At 49.8% G+C, this 15,668-nt stretch overlaps 1 protein-coding gene across 1 annotated transcript in view; it reads left to right on the top strand.

Annotated features, from left to right (window-relative positions):
- The first annotated feature begins 254 nt into the window (after positions 1 to 254).
- Positions 255 to 15,668, top strand: part of SMC1A (structural maintenance of chromosomes 1A) — a 37,331-nt gene continuing 21,917 nt past the window's right edge. The window contains 16 exon segments of the mRNA XM_077473689.1: positions 255 to 418; positions 420 to 444; positions 3,280 to 3,443; positions 3,445 to 3,469; positions 3,740 to 3,852; positions 5,026 to 5,229; positions 5,872 to 6,110; positions 8,926 to 9,056; positions 9,059 to 9,183; positions 9,295 to 9,309; positions 9,311 to 9,352; positions 9,354 to 9,414; positions 9,417 to 9,436; positions 9,547 to 9,583; positions 9,586 to 9,648; positions 11,429 to 11,637. Of these exon segments, the coding sequence (XP_077329815.1) occupies positions 335 to 418; positions 420 to 444; positions 3,280 to 3,443; positions 3,445 to 3,469; positions 3,740 to 3,852; positions 5,026 to 5,229; positions 5,872 to 6,110; positions 8,926 to 9,056; positions 9,059 to 9,183; positions 9,295 to 9,309; positions 9,311 to 9,352; positions 9,354 to 9,414; positions 9,417 to 9,436; positions 9,547 to 9,583; positions 9,586 to 9,648; positions 11,429 to 11,637 (1,557 nt within the window). The 5' untranslated portion in view covers positions 255 to 334.

The raw sequence follows: 15,668 nt of genomic DNA, 5'->3' as shown, positions 1-15,668 counted from the left end.
TCTGCATCCATTAAAGGGCCATGTGATCGATAATAGAGAATCCGCCTGATCGATAAATCCTCCAAATCTCCCCATACACACGTGTCTCCTCTCAACCAGGCCCCGCCTACTGTACGGAATCGCCTCTGCTTCGCTTAGCCCCGCCTACCGAGCGGAACTTCCCGCCTCTTGCACGGAAGCCACGCCTGACACGCCCTCTCCTCGGTGCGCCCTGCCCCTTTGTTTGGATGCGGGTTGATGACGTGTGTGTGGGCGCAGAGGGAGTGACGTAGAGGTGTTGTGGAATTGGCGGTATCCGGGCCTGTGTACGGGCGGAGGGTTCTCGGGGGCGGCCATGGGTTTCCTGAAGTTGATAGAGATCGATAATTTCAAGTCGTACAAAGGACGGCAGATCATCGGACCCTTCCGCCGCTTCACCCGCCATCATCGGCCCCAATGGATCCGGTGAGTGCCTGGGGTAGGAATGACATGTCCCCGGGGTGTGCAATGTGTATGGGGGATGGGAGCACTTCATGTTCCAGGACAACTACAGGGGGCAGCTAGAGGGCTGCGCCGGGTCCTGTCCGCCGCCCGGGGGCTGCGACAGGGGGTCCTGTCCGCCGCCCGGGGGCTGCGACAGGGGGTCCTGTCCGCCGCCCGGGGGCTGCGACAGGGTGTCCATGTCCGCCGCCCGGGGGCTGCGACAGGGGGTCCTGTCCGCCGCCCGGGGGCTGCGACAGGGGGTCCTGTCCGCCGCCCGGGGGCAGCGACAGGGGGTCCTGTCCGCCGCCAGGGGTCTGCGCCGGGGGGGTCCTGTCCGCCACCAGGGGTCTGCGCCGGGGGGGTCCTGTCCGCCGCCCGGGGGCCTGCGCCGGGTCCTGCCTGCGTCTTGGGGTCTGTCCGCCACCCAGGGGTCTGCGCCGGGGGCGCGTCTGTCTGCCGCCGGGGGTCTGCGCCGGGGTCCTGCCTACGTCTCGGGGTCTGTCCGCCTCCCGGGGGCTGTGCCGTGGGGTTCCTGTCCACCACCAGGGGGTCTGCGCCAGGGCGGTCCTGTCCGCCACCCGGGGGTCTGCGCCGGGTCCTGCCTGCGTCTTGGGTCCTGTCCGGGGGCTGTGCCAGGGTCCTGTCCGCCGCCGGAGGGTCCTGTTTTTGTTCCCCCCCCCCTGGGGTCTGCGCCAGGTCCTACCTATGTCTCGGGGTCTGTCCGCCGCCCGGGGGCTGCGCCGCGTCCTGCCTGCGTGTTGTGGGCTGCTTTGGGGTCTGTCCGTCACCCAGGGCGCAGTGTCGGTGTCACGCTGTACCGGGATCTGTCTGCGTCTCGGGGGCTGCGGGAGGGGTTGCGCTGCGGTCTGTCTACGTCCTGGGTGGGGTTGCGCCGGTCTCTGTCTGCGTCCCAGTGGGGGGGAGGTTGTGCCGGTCTCTGTCTGCGTCCCAGTGGGGGGGAGGTTGTGCCGGTCTCTGTCTGCGTCCCAGTGGGGGGAGGTTGCGCCGGTCTCTGTCTGCGTCCCAGTGGGGGGGAGGTTGCGCCGGTCTCTGTCTGCGTCCCAAGGGGGGGGGAGGTTGCGCCGGTCTCTGTCTGCGTCCCAAGGGGGGGGGGGGGAGGTTGCGCCGGTCTCTGTCTGCGTCCCAAGGGGGGGGGGGGGGGAGGTTGCGCCGGTCTCTGTCTGCGTCCCAAGGGGGGGGGGGGGAGGTTGCGCCGGTCTCTGTCTGCGTCCCAAGGGGGGGGGGGGGAGGTTGCGCCGGTCTCTGTCTGCGTCCCAAGGGGGGGGGGGGGGAGGTTGCGCCGGTCTCTGTCTGCGTCCCCAAGGGGGGGGGGGGAGGTTGCGCCGGTCTCTGTCTGCGTCCCAAGGGGGGGGGGGAGGTTGCGCCGGTCTCTGTCTGCGTCCCAAGGGGGGGGGGGGAGGTTGCGCCGGTCTCTGTCTGCGTCCCAAGGGGGGGGAGGTTGCGCCGGTCTCTGTCTGCGTCCCAAGGGGGGGGGAGGTTGCGCCGGTCTCTGTCTGCGTCCCAAGGGGGGGGGGAGGTTGCGCCGGTCTCTGTCTGCGTCCCAGTGGGGGGGGGGGTTGCGCCGGTCTCTGTCTGCGTCCCAAGGGGGGGGGAGGGGAGGTTGCGCCGGTCTCTGTCTGCGTCCCAGTGGGGGGGAGGTTGCCGCCGGTCTCTGTCTGCGTCCCAGTGGGGGGGAGGTTGCGCCGGTCTCTGTCTGCGTCCCAGTGGGGGGGAGGTTGCGCCGGTCTCTGTCTGCGTCCCAGTGGGGGGGAGGTTGCGCCGGTCTCTGTCTGCGTCCCAGTGGGGGGGAGGTTGCGCCGGTCTCTGTCTGCGTCCCAAGGGGGGGGGAGGTTGCGCCGGTCTCTGTCTGCGTCCCAGTGGGGGGGGAGGTTGCGCCGGTCTCTGTCTGCGTCCCAAGGGGGGGGAGGGGAGGTTGCGCCGGTCTCTGTCTGCGTCCCAGTGGGGGGGAGGTTGCGCCGGTCTCTGTCTGCGTCCCAGTGGGGGGGAGGTTGCGCCGGTCTCTGTCTGCGTCCCAGTGGGGGGGAGGTTGCGCCGGTCTCTGTCTGCGTCCCAGTGGGGGGAGGTTGCGCCGGTCTCTGTCTGCGTCCCAGTGGGGGGGAGGTTGCGCCGGTCTCTGTCTGCGTCCCCAGTGGGGGGGAGGTTGCGCCGGTCTCTGTCTGCGTCCCAGTGGGGGGGAGGTTGCGCCGGTCTCTGCGTCCCAGTGGGGGGGAGGTTGCGCCGGTCTCTGTCTGCGTCCCAGTGGGGGGAGGTTGCGCCGGGCTCTGTCTGCGTCCCGGGGGGGGAGGTTGCGCCGGGCTCTGTCTGCGTCCCGGGTGGGGAGGGGGGGAGGTTGCGCCGGGCTCTGTCTGCGTCCCGGGTGGGGAGGGGGGGAGGTTGCGCCGGGCTCTGTCTGCGTCCCGGGTGGGGAGGGGGGGAGGTTGCGCCGGGCTCTGTCTGCGTCCCGGGTGGGGAGGGGGGGAGGTTGCGCCGGGCTCTGTCTGCGTCCCAGGGGGGGAGGTTGCGCCGGGCTCTGTCTGCGTCCCGGGTGGGGAGGGGGGGAGGTTGCGCCGGGCTCTGTCTGCGTCCCGGGTGGGGAGGGGGGAGGTTGCGCCGGGCTCTGTCTGCGTCCCGGGTGGGGAGGGGGGGAGGTTGCGCCGGGCTCTGTCTGCGTCCCGGGTGGGGAGGGGGGAGGTTGCGCCAGTCTCTGTCTGCGCCCCGGGTGGGGTTGGGTGGTTTGCGCCGGGCTCTTTCTGCTTCTGGGGGGGTGCGCCTGTCTAACACAGACCCATATGATGATGTTTTTCTTTTCTTGCACAGGGAAGTCCAATCTCATGGACGCCATCAGCTTTGTGCTGGGGGAGAAGACGAGTAATCTGCGAGTGAAGACTCTGCGGGATCTCATCCATGGAGCGCCGGTGGGGAAACCCGCCGCCAACCGTGCCTTTGTCAGCATGGTGTACGAGGAGGACAGCGGGACGGAGAAGGTCTTTTTCCCGGCACATCATCAGTAAGGAGAATTCCCTAATTCCAGTTTCTGGATGGGAGGATCGTCATTCTAATAAAGTCCCATTTTTTTTTCCTAATGGATATCCAGCTGTCAATGACCCCCGGCTCTCTCCTAGCCTGTCTGTAGGGAAAAATAAGGGGGGAGGGGCTTCTAGCCCTCTGGGTGGGGGAGGAACGGGGACTTCATGTATCACTCCTGTAATCCGGCAATGTTGCAGAAATTGATGTTTTAGCGATTTCCTGACCAGTTCGTGTCCCCCCTCCCCCCCAGGCGGATCTTCCGAATATAGAATCAACAGCAAGGTGGTCCAGCTGGCAGAATACAGCGATGAGCTGGAGAAGTTGGGGATCCTGATTAAAGCCAGGAACTTCTTGGTCTTTCAGGTATGTGGTGGATACCTTCTTTACACTTATTGTGTACAGATCCTGTGCAGCTCTGCAGAAGAGATGTGATTATTATCGCTTCTGGGCGACTTTCTTGATTCGATTAACCACTTGCTGATTGCCCTACAGCACGTTTACTGTTACAGGGCGACAACTGTGCACAGAATTATATGCACTTCCGCCTGCAGGGGACACGCTGCTTCTGCTGTGATAACACAGCACAAGCCAATCTGTGGGTGCCGGGCACTCAATGTCCTTCTGACACCCGCCAATTGCTGGCGAAACACTGATAACTGAGATATGTAAACCAGGCAGAACTCAGTTCTGACAGGGGGGGGATTTTGTGTTCCTGCAAAGCACAGAGTAGAATCCATTACTTCCTCTAGTAAAAGCAGCGCACAAAAACATTGGCTAGGCACGCAGAAACACTGGCTGGGCACACAGCGTGCGCAGAAACACTGGCTGGGCACACAGCGCGCGCAGAAACACTGGCTGGGCACACAGCGCGCGCAGAAACACTGGCTGGGCACGCAGTAAAGTGATACTAAAGTCTTCTTGTTTATTTTTATAGAAAAAAAAACTAGTGATGTTATACTTGCCTGTACTGTGTAATTATTTTTGCACAGAGCAGCCCGGATCTTCCTCTTAAGCCCCTATACATTTTCTGCTGAATTTTTCCTTCAGATTTACCAAAACCATATAATATGAGGTCAAACCTTAGGAATTTCAATGTGTATGCAATCAGGCAGGCCCTTGCACTACATGGTTTTGGTAAGTCTGAAGGAAAAACTCAGCATAAAAACTGATACTGTGTATGGGGCTTTAGGTCCTTCGCTGGCATTCTTGGCCCCCTCCCTCCTACTGAGTGCCCCCACAGCAAGCAGCTTGCTATGGGGGCACCCAAGCCGAATCAGAGGCCGGTGCCGGCTTCCTTTGGCCACAGACCGGGCACCTGTTAATGCATATCTGGTCTGGCTTGCATTATATGGAATAATCTGCCTGAATTTCCACTTTGCTTTTGTAAAAAAATCTCTATAAATCCTGATCTGTGGATATTGACCCATCCGTTCCTGGGGCTGTGCACCAATTATGTGTTTTTCCTTTTTAAAGTCGTCATTTAGCATTTCATAGACGTGCATGTTTTTTTGTTTTTTTCCCCTCCTGTTCCTATAGGGGGCAGTAGAATCGATCGCCATGAAGAATCCAAAGGAGCGTACGGCTTTGTTTGAAGAGATCAGCCGGTCGGGAGAACTGGCGTCAGAGTACGACAAGTGTAAAAAGGAGATGGTGAAAGCGGAGGAAGACACGCAGTTCAATTATCACCGCAAGAAAAACATCGCCGCCGAGAGGAAGGAGGCCAAACAGGAGAAGGAAGAGGTCTGTTTTCACGCGGGTTACCTTGCTGGAATATGTAAACCTATCGCAGCCAATCACAGAGCAGCTTTATTTATACAGCACAAAGCCTTGTAAATGGACAGAGACTTTCAGCAACTTGATGCCAGTGATTCAGGCTTTGGCTCTTATTTCTGCAGTCGCTGTGTGAGTACTCAGCATGTAGCACGAGTCGCTGAAAAGCATTCCGGTGAACGATGACTGCATGGGGGAGCTACTGCTTAACCCTCATTACAGCCTAGATGGCCAGGCCAAGTGTAGTAGTCTTGCTCCTATGATGGGGGCAAGCAGCAATGTCCTAGCAATGAGGCAGGACAGGGTAGGGGGAGGAGAACGCCATTTGTGTGAGTTTGCCAGTCATGACTTGGAAGATACGTAGATGACATACACCTATAGTTAGAGCATTATCCAACTTTAGTCAAAGCTCCCCGGTTTGCACCCACTGTTGCCTTCATATGAAGTTTTTTTGTTTGTTTTTGGAGTAAGCAGAGATGAAGGTGCCGCAGGAGAGGTGCAAGGGCCACATGAAACGGCCTTGTGTTTCACACATGTGTTTTAACCTACATATATGTGTGTGTGTGTGAACCATTCGATGACCCCCCCCCCCCCCCGCTGTTCTCTACGCAGGCCGAGCGTTATCAGCGTTTGAAAGACGAGGTGGCCCGAGCTCAGATCCAGCTACAGCTGTTTAAACTTTACCACAACGAGTCTGAGATCGAGAAGCTGAACAAAGAGCTGGGATCCAAGAACAAGGAGATCGAGAAAGACAAGAAACACATGGACAAGGTGGAGGAGGAACTGAAGGAGAAAAAGAAGGATCTGGGCAAAATGATGAGAGAGCAGCAATCCATTGAGAAGGAGATCAAGTAAGTCATTCCTGGAATAGGCGCACATGTTCTATACATATACTATGTATATACCGATCAAGGCCCATACCCTTCTGAGCAAGAGGGCCTGCTGCATTGTGAACACAGGCTGGCCACCTCATCCAATCAGTTTGCATTCAATAATAAAATGCAAAGCATTTTGGGAGGGTGCCTATGCCAAGGGAGGGCCTCCTGTGTTCAAAGGCAGCCGCTCAGCACGGAATGCGGAGGCGATGACTACTAAAGTTATTTCCAGCTTCCAGGAACATCAGCCATGTCTATCGATATCGAGTTTATATATCTATCTATAATCGAGATCATATGTGTGTATAGATAGATATGTTGAGATGAAATATATATATATCCCCTTGCCGCCGAGCGTGCGCAGATGTGCGTACTCGGCTTCCGGGGGTTATACCGGGATGATGCCCGCACCTGCAGGCATCATCCCGGTACTGATTTTTAGAGCGGGTGATTGGCTTTCTAGCCATAACAACTGATGCAGCTAAAAGCCGCTCGGCTGTTATGCCAGAGGAGCGGGAGGGGGCATCTGTCACTTCCCGCGGCTCTTACCAAGGCTCCCGTTTAATTGGGAGCACCGATGCACAATCCGATGCCTCTGGCGGCTAGGGAGGACTGGAATGCAGCCGTAAGCGGCTTCATTCCAGTCTCCTAATCGTAAACGCGGAAGCAACGTCATGACGTCACTTCCAGTTTACTCGGCTGCCAATTGCGCCGGATTTAAAAACATATACAGTATTCAGAATCGCCCAAAACGGCGATCTGAATACTTTGAAGTGTAAAAGAGGGAGATATGAAGATCCCTCCATAAAGAGTACCTGTCACCACCTATTACTGTCACAAGGGATGTTTACATTCCTTGTGACAGCAATAAAAGTGATCAAAATAAAAAAATGTTTTATTAATTTTAAAATAAGAAAATAATAATTTAAAGCGCCCCCGCAAAGAAAACGCATAGTCTCGCCCACATATGTAAACGGTGTTCAAATCGCCGCGATCATCAGAGCGTCGCCTATTGAGATTTTTAGGCACCGTAGTTTGTCATCATTCCAAGAGTGCGTGCAATTATAAAGTGTGACATGTTTGGTATTTATTTACTCGACGTAGCATTATCTTTAACATTATACAAAAAAATTGGGCTAATTTTACTGTTTCGTTTTCTTTAAATTCATGAAAGTGTCCCTTTTCCCAAAAAGTTCAGTTTAAAACACTGCTGCGCAAATACTGTGTGGCATAAAATATTGCAACAATCGCCATTTTATTCTCCAGAGTCTCTGCTTAAAAAAATATATATAATGTTTGGGGGTTCCAAGTAATTTTCTAGCAAAAAATATGGATTTTAATTTGTAAACACCAAATGTCAAAAATAGGCTTAGTCATGAAAGGGTTAAATATAAAAAAATATCTCTCTCTCTCTCTCTCTCTCTCTCTCTCTCTCTCTCTCTCTCTCTCTCTCTCTCTCTCTCTCTCTCTCTCTCTCTCTCTCTCTCTCTCTCTCTCTCTCTCTCTCTCTCTCTCTCTCTCTCTCTCTCTCTCTCTCTCTCTCTCTCTCTCTCTCTCTCTCTCTCTCCTCTCTCTCTCTCTCTCTCTCTCTCTCTCTCTCTCTCTCTCTCTCTCTCTCTCTCTCTCTCTCTCTCTCTCTCTCTCTCTCTCTCTCTCTCATATCTATATATATATATATCTCTCTCATATATCTATATATATATCTCTCTCATATATCTCTCTCATATATCTATATATATATCTCTCTCATATATCTCTCTCATATATCTCTATATATATATCTCTCTCATATATCTCTATATATATATATCTCTCTCATATATCTCTATATATATATATCTCTCTCATATATCTCTATATATATATATCTCTCTCATATATCTCTATATATATATCTCAGCCTGCAGATGGGGAAGTGGAGCATTCGGGTGGCAGCTGAGGTGCCAGGATGCAATTTCTTGTCGCCTTGGCAATCTGACGCCTGGGGTTTGTTGAGCCCTGTATAAAATATCTACTGTAGTTCTCTGCATTCGCACCACTCTCCTTCTGCAGGTTCTTTCCCATGCTGTAATTTTTCCCTTTTTTTTTTATTTTTTTTTTATTTGTATTTTTTTTATTTATTTTTTTTGACGACATGGGGAGCCAGCTATTTCTTCTTGCTTGCCGATGACAGAGTGTCAGACCTCACCCAGGCGCAGATGGCCACATGTTGCCATTCTGCATGCTATCACAGGATTTGTATGAATGATGAAAAGTATTACTTCCTGGGATATATAACGTTTGGTATCCCAGGAGGCAATTGTAGGGGGGGCAGTGCACACAGAGGATGGGGTCGTGCGTGTTCGCAACCCCCATGTGCCCGAGCCCGCCAGGAAGCTGACACTGCCCAGTGCTAATCGCAGGCAGCGAGACATTTTTCGATCTCTGCAGCTGCGGCTCGGGAAATGCCTAATTAGCGGTGTCCGTTTCCTGGCAGGCTCGGGCACGTGGGCTTGTGAACACACCGGAGCCCATCCTTAGTGCACACATCACCCTTGCCTAGGGAAGTTGGAGGTCATTACTCTGAGTGGGGTAAAAAGGGTATTTATAGGAAGCTGTCAGTGGTTTGTGTCGGGGAGAGAATGACACGAGGCATACTTTAACTTTGGTAGAAGGTGCGCTTTGATCTTTCTTTTCTTATGTTTCTTCCTCCCTTTTTTTTTCTTCCTCCCTTTTTTTCTTTCTTTCTTTCTTGCTTTCTTTCTTTTCCTCTTCCTATATATTATAAAATATATATATATAATATTTATAGGGAGAAGGATGCTGAACTGAATCAGAAGCGTCCACAATACATCAAAGCCAAGGAAAACACTTCTCACAAGATCAAGAAGCTGGAAGCAGCGAAGAAGTCCCTTCAGAACGCTCAGAAGCAATATAAGAAACGTAAGGGGATATGGATGAACTGGAGAAGGAGGTGCAGTCTGTGGAGAAGGCCAGGCAGGAGTTTGAAGAGAGGATGGAGGAGGAGAGTCAGAGTCAAGGCAGAGATCTTACACTGGAGGAAAACCAGGTATGGACGCCCATCATGAGGCACTCAATGTTTTGCTTCCAATGCCTTATCAAGTGTTGAAATACCTGGCTTGGTATGACTAAGTCTTTTTTTTTCCCCTTAAACCTTTAGGTTAAGAAATATCACACGCTTAAAAGAAGAAGCCAGCAAGAGGGCCGCCACTCTGGCCTCAGGAATTAGAAAAGTTTAATCGCGATCAGAAGGCCGACCAAGATCGTCTGGATTTGGAGGAGAGAAGAAAGTGGAGACTGAAGTATGAATGGAAGCCGCTTGCTGCTTTCTCTTTACATACCAGACGTAGAATAAATATCAGAAGGCAGTATATTTAATTTTTTTAAATTTATTTGTGTTTTCCTAATTCAGGCGAAAATCAAACAGAAACTGCGTGAAATAGAAGAAAACAAAAGAGAATCGAAAAATTGGAGGAATATATCGCTACCAGCAAGTATGTATCATTCTTCTAAAGTGCAATGTGCTCAAGCGCTGGTATAGTGCATAAAAAAATCGTAATTAAAATAAATCTATAATATGAAAATGAAATAAAATCTGCACCAATTATAGTGAACCCTCACCTAATGATATACAAAATTAAAACAATAATATTAGTGGGCTAATACCATGTGTGGCAATATGCCAGACCAAATAAATATATATAAAAAAATTTGTGTGTAAAATAACCTTTCACAAAACGTGCTCCATAAATAAATAGAATTATGAGCAGAATAAAAAGTTTCCAATCACTGGTTTAGGTGGGCTGCTACACAAGGGATGGATAGATAAATTAATCACAAATTAATTGTTATCTTATGCAATCATGACACTTCCGTGTAATAAATCTAGTACACCTTTTAAATATAGCAGCTTGCATTAGCCTTGATAGCTTTACAAAAATCCATTATGCAGTCTCCTATCATGAGTCCATAAACATCCCGCCCCCTACACCGTTCAAACGTTGTACTGAATGTTTCTCTTAATTCCTAGTTTTCACTCCCTCTTATTTCCACCGTTCACATACAAAGGAAAAAAGAGAGAGACAAGGCATAGCATGATACTGCAAAAAGAGATGAACTATTTCATACTCGTTGTTCCACTCACAAACCTCTCTTGTTTGGAGCATAGATTGATGGCAACTGCCAGCTTATACTCCTCCTCACAGCCTCCCCGTGCTTTACTACACTGCAGGCTTGGCGTCACTGGCTCTTCTCCTGACGCGTTGCGTCACAGGGCACGTGACATTCTCAAGTGAAATTACACTTGGTATGACTCATTCAAATTTTTATTCATTTTCACAATATTGGTTGAGGGTAATTCACATTTAATTGTCCACATATTAATTTATTTAAATATTTACCTCTGATTCAAAAACAGGGGTGTTGCTGTTGGCGCAGCTACCTTGCTTTATTTTACTGTGGTTTTTATCTAGCAATAGCTGGTTGTTAAGGAGCAGGCCAGGAAGTCGGCTTTCGCGTCCTTGACAACCAATGGCTCGGCAAGCTGACAGCTGAATGTAAGCCAAAGAATTTGCTGGCAATAAAATTTGAGGGGGAAAAAAACTAAGGGGAACCCCATGCCAACATAGAAGAAAAAAAACACGGCGCCCCCCCCCCCCCCCCCAAGTCCATGCCAGACCTTATCAGAGCATGCAGGCCAGGAAAGGTAGGGGACGAGTGAGCCCCCCCACCTTCTGACCCATACCAGGCCACGTGCCCTGAACGTGGGGGGGGCCCAAATCCATACAAAGACCCTTATCTGAGCATGAAGCCTGGCAGGGCAGAAAAGGTAGGAGACAAGCGAGCGCCCCCACCCCACCTTCTGACCCATACCAGCCCACGTGCCCTGAACATGGGGGCTGATCCCCATGTTGATGAGGACCGGGGCCTTTTATTTACAACCCTGGCCGGTGGTTGTGGGGGTCTGTGGGCAGGGGGCTTATCGGAATCTGGAAACCTTTAACAAGACCCGAAGGGCCTATTATGAATTGAGGGGGGCGGGAGGGTTCAAAACCGATCGTATGCATGATTCAGACTTGCTTCTATAGAAGGCACTGAGCCTGTAATTCACATCAGAGCTGCACCTCAGTGCTCAGAGAACGCACATGAATTATTTCAATTCACAACTAATTCGCACTGCCGTTGTATCGCATATATGTGAACCGACTCCATCGAAAGCGCGAGGTTTACACATGCTAATCGGATGCGCATATATGTGAACAAAGCCTAAAATCCATTTCCTCTCTCCTTGCCAGGCAATTCGTTGGAAGAGCAGAAAAACCTTGAAGAGACATTGACAGAGGAGGTGGAAGGGGCTAAAAGGAGGATCGACGAAATCAACAAGGAGTTAAACCAAGTGATGGAGCAGCTGGGAGACGCCAGGATTGATCGCCAAGAGAGCAGCCGACAGCAACGCAAAGCCGAAATCATGGAGAGCATCAAGAGGCTGTATCCGGGTTCTGTGGTATGGGGCTTCTTTCTCTCCCTCTTTCGTCTTTCTCTGTCCTTTCTTCTTTCTTTTCTTCTTCCTTCCTCTCCCTTCATCATTCTTTATGTCTCTGCATTCTGATCGCAAATCTAAATTGCCGGAGTACCCCCAGTGAAGGAGAAAATGTACTTCTTTACAAACTTACTGACGGAAAATAAGAAAAAACCGTTTTTTTTTTGTTTTTCAAATTTTCGGTGTGTGTGCATGTGTGTTGATTTTTTTTTTCTTCAGATTTTTTACAAAAAAACACCCGCCAGGATCGATTAAATACCACCAAAAGAAAGCTCTGTCTGATGAAAATTTTTAAAAATTGTCATGGTACACAGTGTTGTATGACCGCACAATTTGTCATTCAAAGTGTGAGAGCGCTGAAAAATGGCGCATGAGCAGGAAGGGGGTGAAAGTGCCTGGTATTGAACTGGTTAAGCTGTTTAGGAACACGGGGGGATTGGCAGGGGGCGCAAGCCAGGAGCTGTGCATTTGTGTTTGTTTTTTTGTTTTTTTTCTTCTTCTTGACGGCAACACCTCCCACTCACCACTAGAGGGAGCTGAAGGACAGGAGAGACTGTTCATTTATCCCCAATACACAAGGGTCCTTCCCTCTCTGGCTGGCAAGGAGCAGCTGCTGCAGGATAAGAGGATGCAATCGCGTTGCTCCCAGGCTCAGGGTCCCTGTGATAACACCTGGTACCTCCTCTTCTAACTACAGGTCTGAAAGGCTTTACCCCCTCCTGACCAGGCCATCGTGGACGTGCGACATACCCAAATAAAACTGTCGTGTCCGCCCACCGCTATAAACAAAAAAAAAACAATAATAAAAATATATTTACTTTCTGCTTTAACCACTTCAGCTCCGGACAATATATACCTTAAGGACCAGAGGTCTTTTTGCAATTTCGCACTGCGCTGCTTTAACTGGTAATTGCGCGGTCATGCAATATTGCACCCAAACGAAATTTGCGTCCTTTTCTTCCCACAAATAGAGCTTTCTTTTGATGGTATTTGATTGCCTCTGCGATTTTTTTTTTTTGCGATATAAATGGAAAAAGAGCGAAAATTTAGAAAAAAAAAAAGATATTTTCTTCTTTTTGTTATAAGAAAAATCGAATAAACTAAATTTTAGTCATACATTGAGGGCAAAATTTATTCAGCCACATGTCTTTAGTAAAAAAAATGTCAATAAGCGTATATTTTTTGGTTTGCGCAAAAAGTTATAGCGTCTACAAACTAGAGTACATTTTCTGGAATTTACACAGCTTTTATTTTATGACTGCCGATCTCATTTCTTGAGGTGCTAAAAATGGCAGGGCAGTACAAATCCCCCCCAAATGACCCCATTTTGGAAAGTAGACACCCCAAGGAAATGCTGATGGGTATGTTGAGCCCATTGAATATTTATTTTTTTTGTCCTAAGGGATTGAATAATGACAAAAAAAGTTGTCACTAAATGATATATTGCTCACACATGCCATGGTTATATGTGGAATTGCACCCCAAAATATATTCCGCTACTTCTCCCGAGTATGGGGATACCACAAGTGTGGGACTTTTTGGGAGTCTAGTCGCGCACGGCACCCCAAAAACCAATCACCACCTTCAGGATTTCTAAGGGTGCAAATTTTTGATTTAACTCCTCACTACCTATCACAGTTTCGAAGGCCATAAAATGCCAAAATAGCACAAAACCCCCCAAAATGACCCCATTTTGGAAAGTAGACACCCCAAGCTATTTACTGAGAGGCATGTTGAGTCCATGGAATATTTTTTATATTTTGCCACAAGTTGCGGGAATATTACAAACTTTTTTTTTTTTGCACCAAGTTGTCACTAAATGATATATTGCTCACACATGCTATGGGCATATGTGAAATGACACCCCAAAATAAATTCTGCTGCTTCTCCCGAGTACGGGGATACCACATGTGGGGGACTTTTTGGGAGCCTAGCCACGTACGGGACCCCGAAAACCAAGCACTGCCTTCCGGATTTGAATATAAAATGCTACCAAAAAACCTGTTAGCGATGGCAGGGATCAGGCCTGACTCTGCGATCGCTGCAGTTATGTGTTTAGTGTTTTGTAAGTGACAGTGATCGATACTGCACTTGGGTGGGCAGGGCAGAGGGGCAAAACGCAGGTGCCAGCAGGTATTTGGGCTGATCCCGCTAACAATGCGTTTTTTTGGAACCCTAAACTGCTGGGGACGCTAGTATAGATCTGATCAGATCAGATATTGATCTGTTCAGATTCTATACCACTACGGGAGGTGTATGCTTTGTGTGTGGGTGTTAGCGGTACTGGCACTAACCTAGCGCTGCCTGGGGCGACGCAAACCCTGACCCTAAAACCTAATTGATATCACCCGCCGGGTGATCAGGGGGTTAAACCTTTATTGGGTAATAAATGGTGGGTGCCCTGATGCTATAAAAAACAAACTAACCAGAGTCACCCGTAACACTTATACGGTGATCAGTGGTGAAAGGGTTAACTAGGAGCAATCAGGGGGTTCAAATTTTTATTAGGTAGTATATGGGGGTCCCTGGCGCTATATAAAAACCTGACGGGGAACCTAAATAACTAACTGGCTAACCAGCGTCACCAGTGACACTTATACTGTGATCGCTGGTGAAAGGGGGTGAAAGGATTAACTAGCAGCAATCAGGGGGTTAAAACCATTATTGGGTAGTATATCGGGGTACCTAGCGCTATAAAAACCTGGCGGTGAACCTAAAAAAATAACTAGCTACCTAGCGACACTGATGCAGCGTTCAGAAAAATTATCGCTTAGTGACACTGGCAAAAGGGGGTGAAAGGGTTAACTAGCAGAAATCAGGGGGTTAAAACCATTATTGGGTAGTATATCGGGGTACCTAGCGCTATAAAAACCTGGCGGTGAACCTAAAAAAATAACTAGCTACCTAGCGACTGTAGCGACACTAATGCAGCGATCAGAAAAACGATCGCTTAGTGACACTGGCAAAAGGGGGTGAAAGGGTTAACTAGCGGCAATCAGGGGGTTAAAAACATTATTGGGTAGTATATCGGGGTACCTAGCGATATAAAAACCTGGCGGTGAACCTAAAAAAATAACTAGCTACCTAGCGACACATGCAGCGATCAGAAAAATGATCGCTTAGTGACACTGGCAAAAGGGGGTGAAAGGGTTAACTCTAGGGGCAATCAGGGGGTTAAATCTTTATTGGGGGGTGATAGGGGGCTACCCTGGACCTAACACTAACTGCCCTGACAGTTTTTACTGTCACAACTGACACTGAATGCATTGATCAGTAAAGAAATGATCAATGCAATCAGTGACACTGTGACTGGGGGGGAGGGGGGGGGGGTTTGTGTGCCTGTGTGTACCTACATGTCAGTGTAGTGTTGGTGCACACTTACTTTCTGTCTTCTCCTCGTAGTCCGGTCAAAAAGACCGCCCCGAGGAGAATGACATCACTTCCTCCTTCCTGTGTAAACAATACACAGGGGAGGAAGCTTCTCATTGGCCAGGAGCGATCCAGAGGGGGTGGCCGAAAACCAACGGCCATCCCCTCATCACGGAGCGCTCCTGGACCGAATCGGACCGCCGTAACCAGCGGGAGGGGGTCCGATCAGACCCCCCACCCGCTGGAAGGCAATCACGTAGATGTACGTGATTGTGCCTGCCTGTGCCATTGTGCTGACGTACATTGGCAATACGGCGGTCCTCAAGTGGTTAAAACATACAATAAAAAAATCAAATTTCTTCATTAATTTAGTCCAAAATGTATTCTGCTACATATTTTTGGTTAAAAAATTCCCAATAAGCGTTGCAATTTTTTTTATAGCGTCTACAAACTATGGAATAGATTTTATGGAATATTATTATATTTTTTTTTTTTTTTTTTTTTTTTACTAGTCGATCGGCAATTTATATCGTGCCGGCAATATTGCATCGGACACTAAGGCCCCATACACACTATTACATTTTCTGTCGATTTTTGTCTTCAGATTTACCAAAACCATGTAGTGC

Source organism: Lithobates pipiens, unplaced genomic scaffold (assembly GCF_037356315.1).
Source record: "Lithobates pipiens isolate NorthernLeopardFrog02 unplaced genomic scaffold, aLitPip1_a1.2 Scaffold_1, whole genome shotgun sequence".
NCBI classification, from domain to species: Eukaryota; Metazoa; Chordata; class Amphibia; order Anura; family Ranidae; genus Lithobates; species Lithobates pipiens.
The sequence above is the reverse complement of the archived record's forward strand: the minus strand, read 5'-3'. Positions and strand labels throughout refer to the sequence as shown.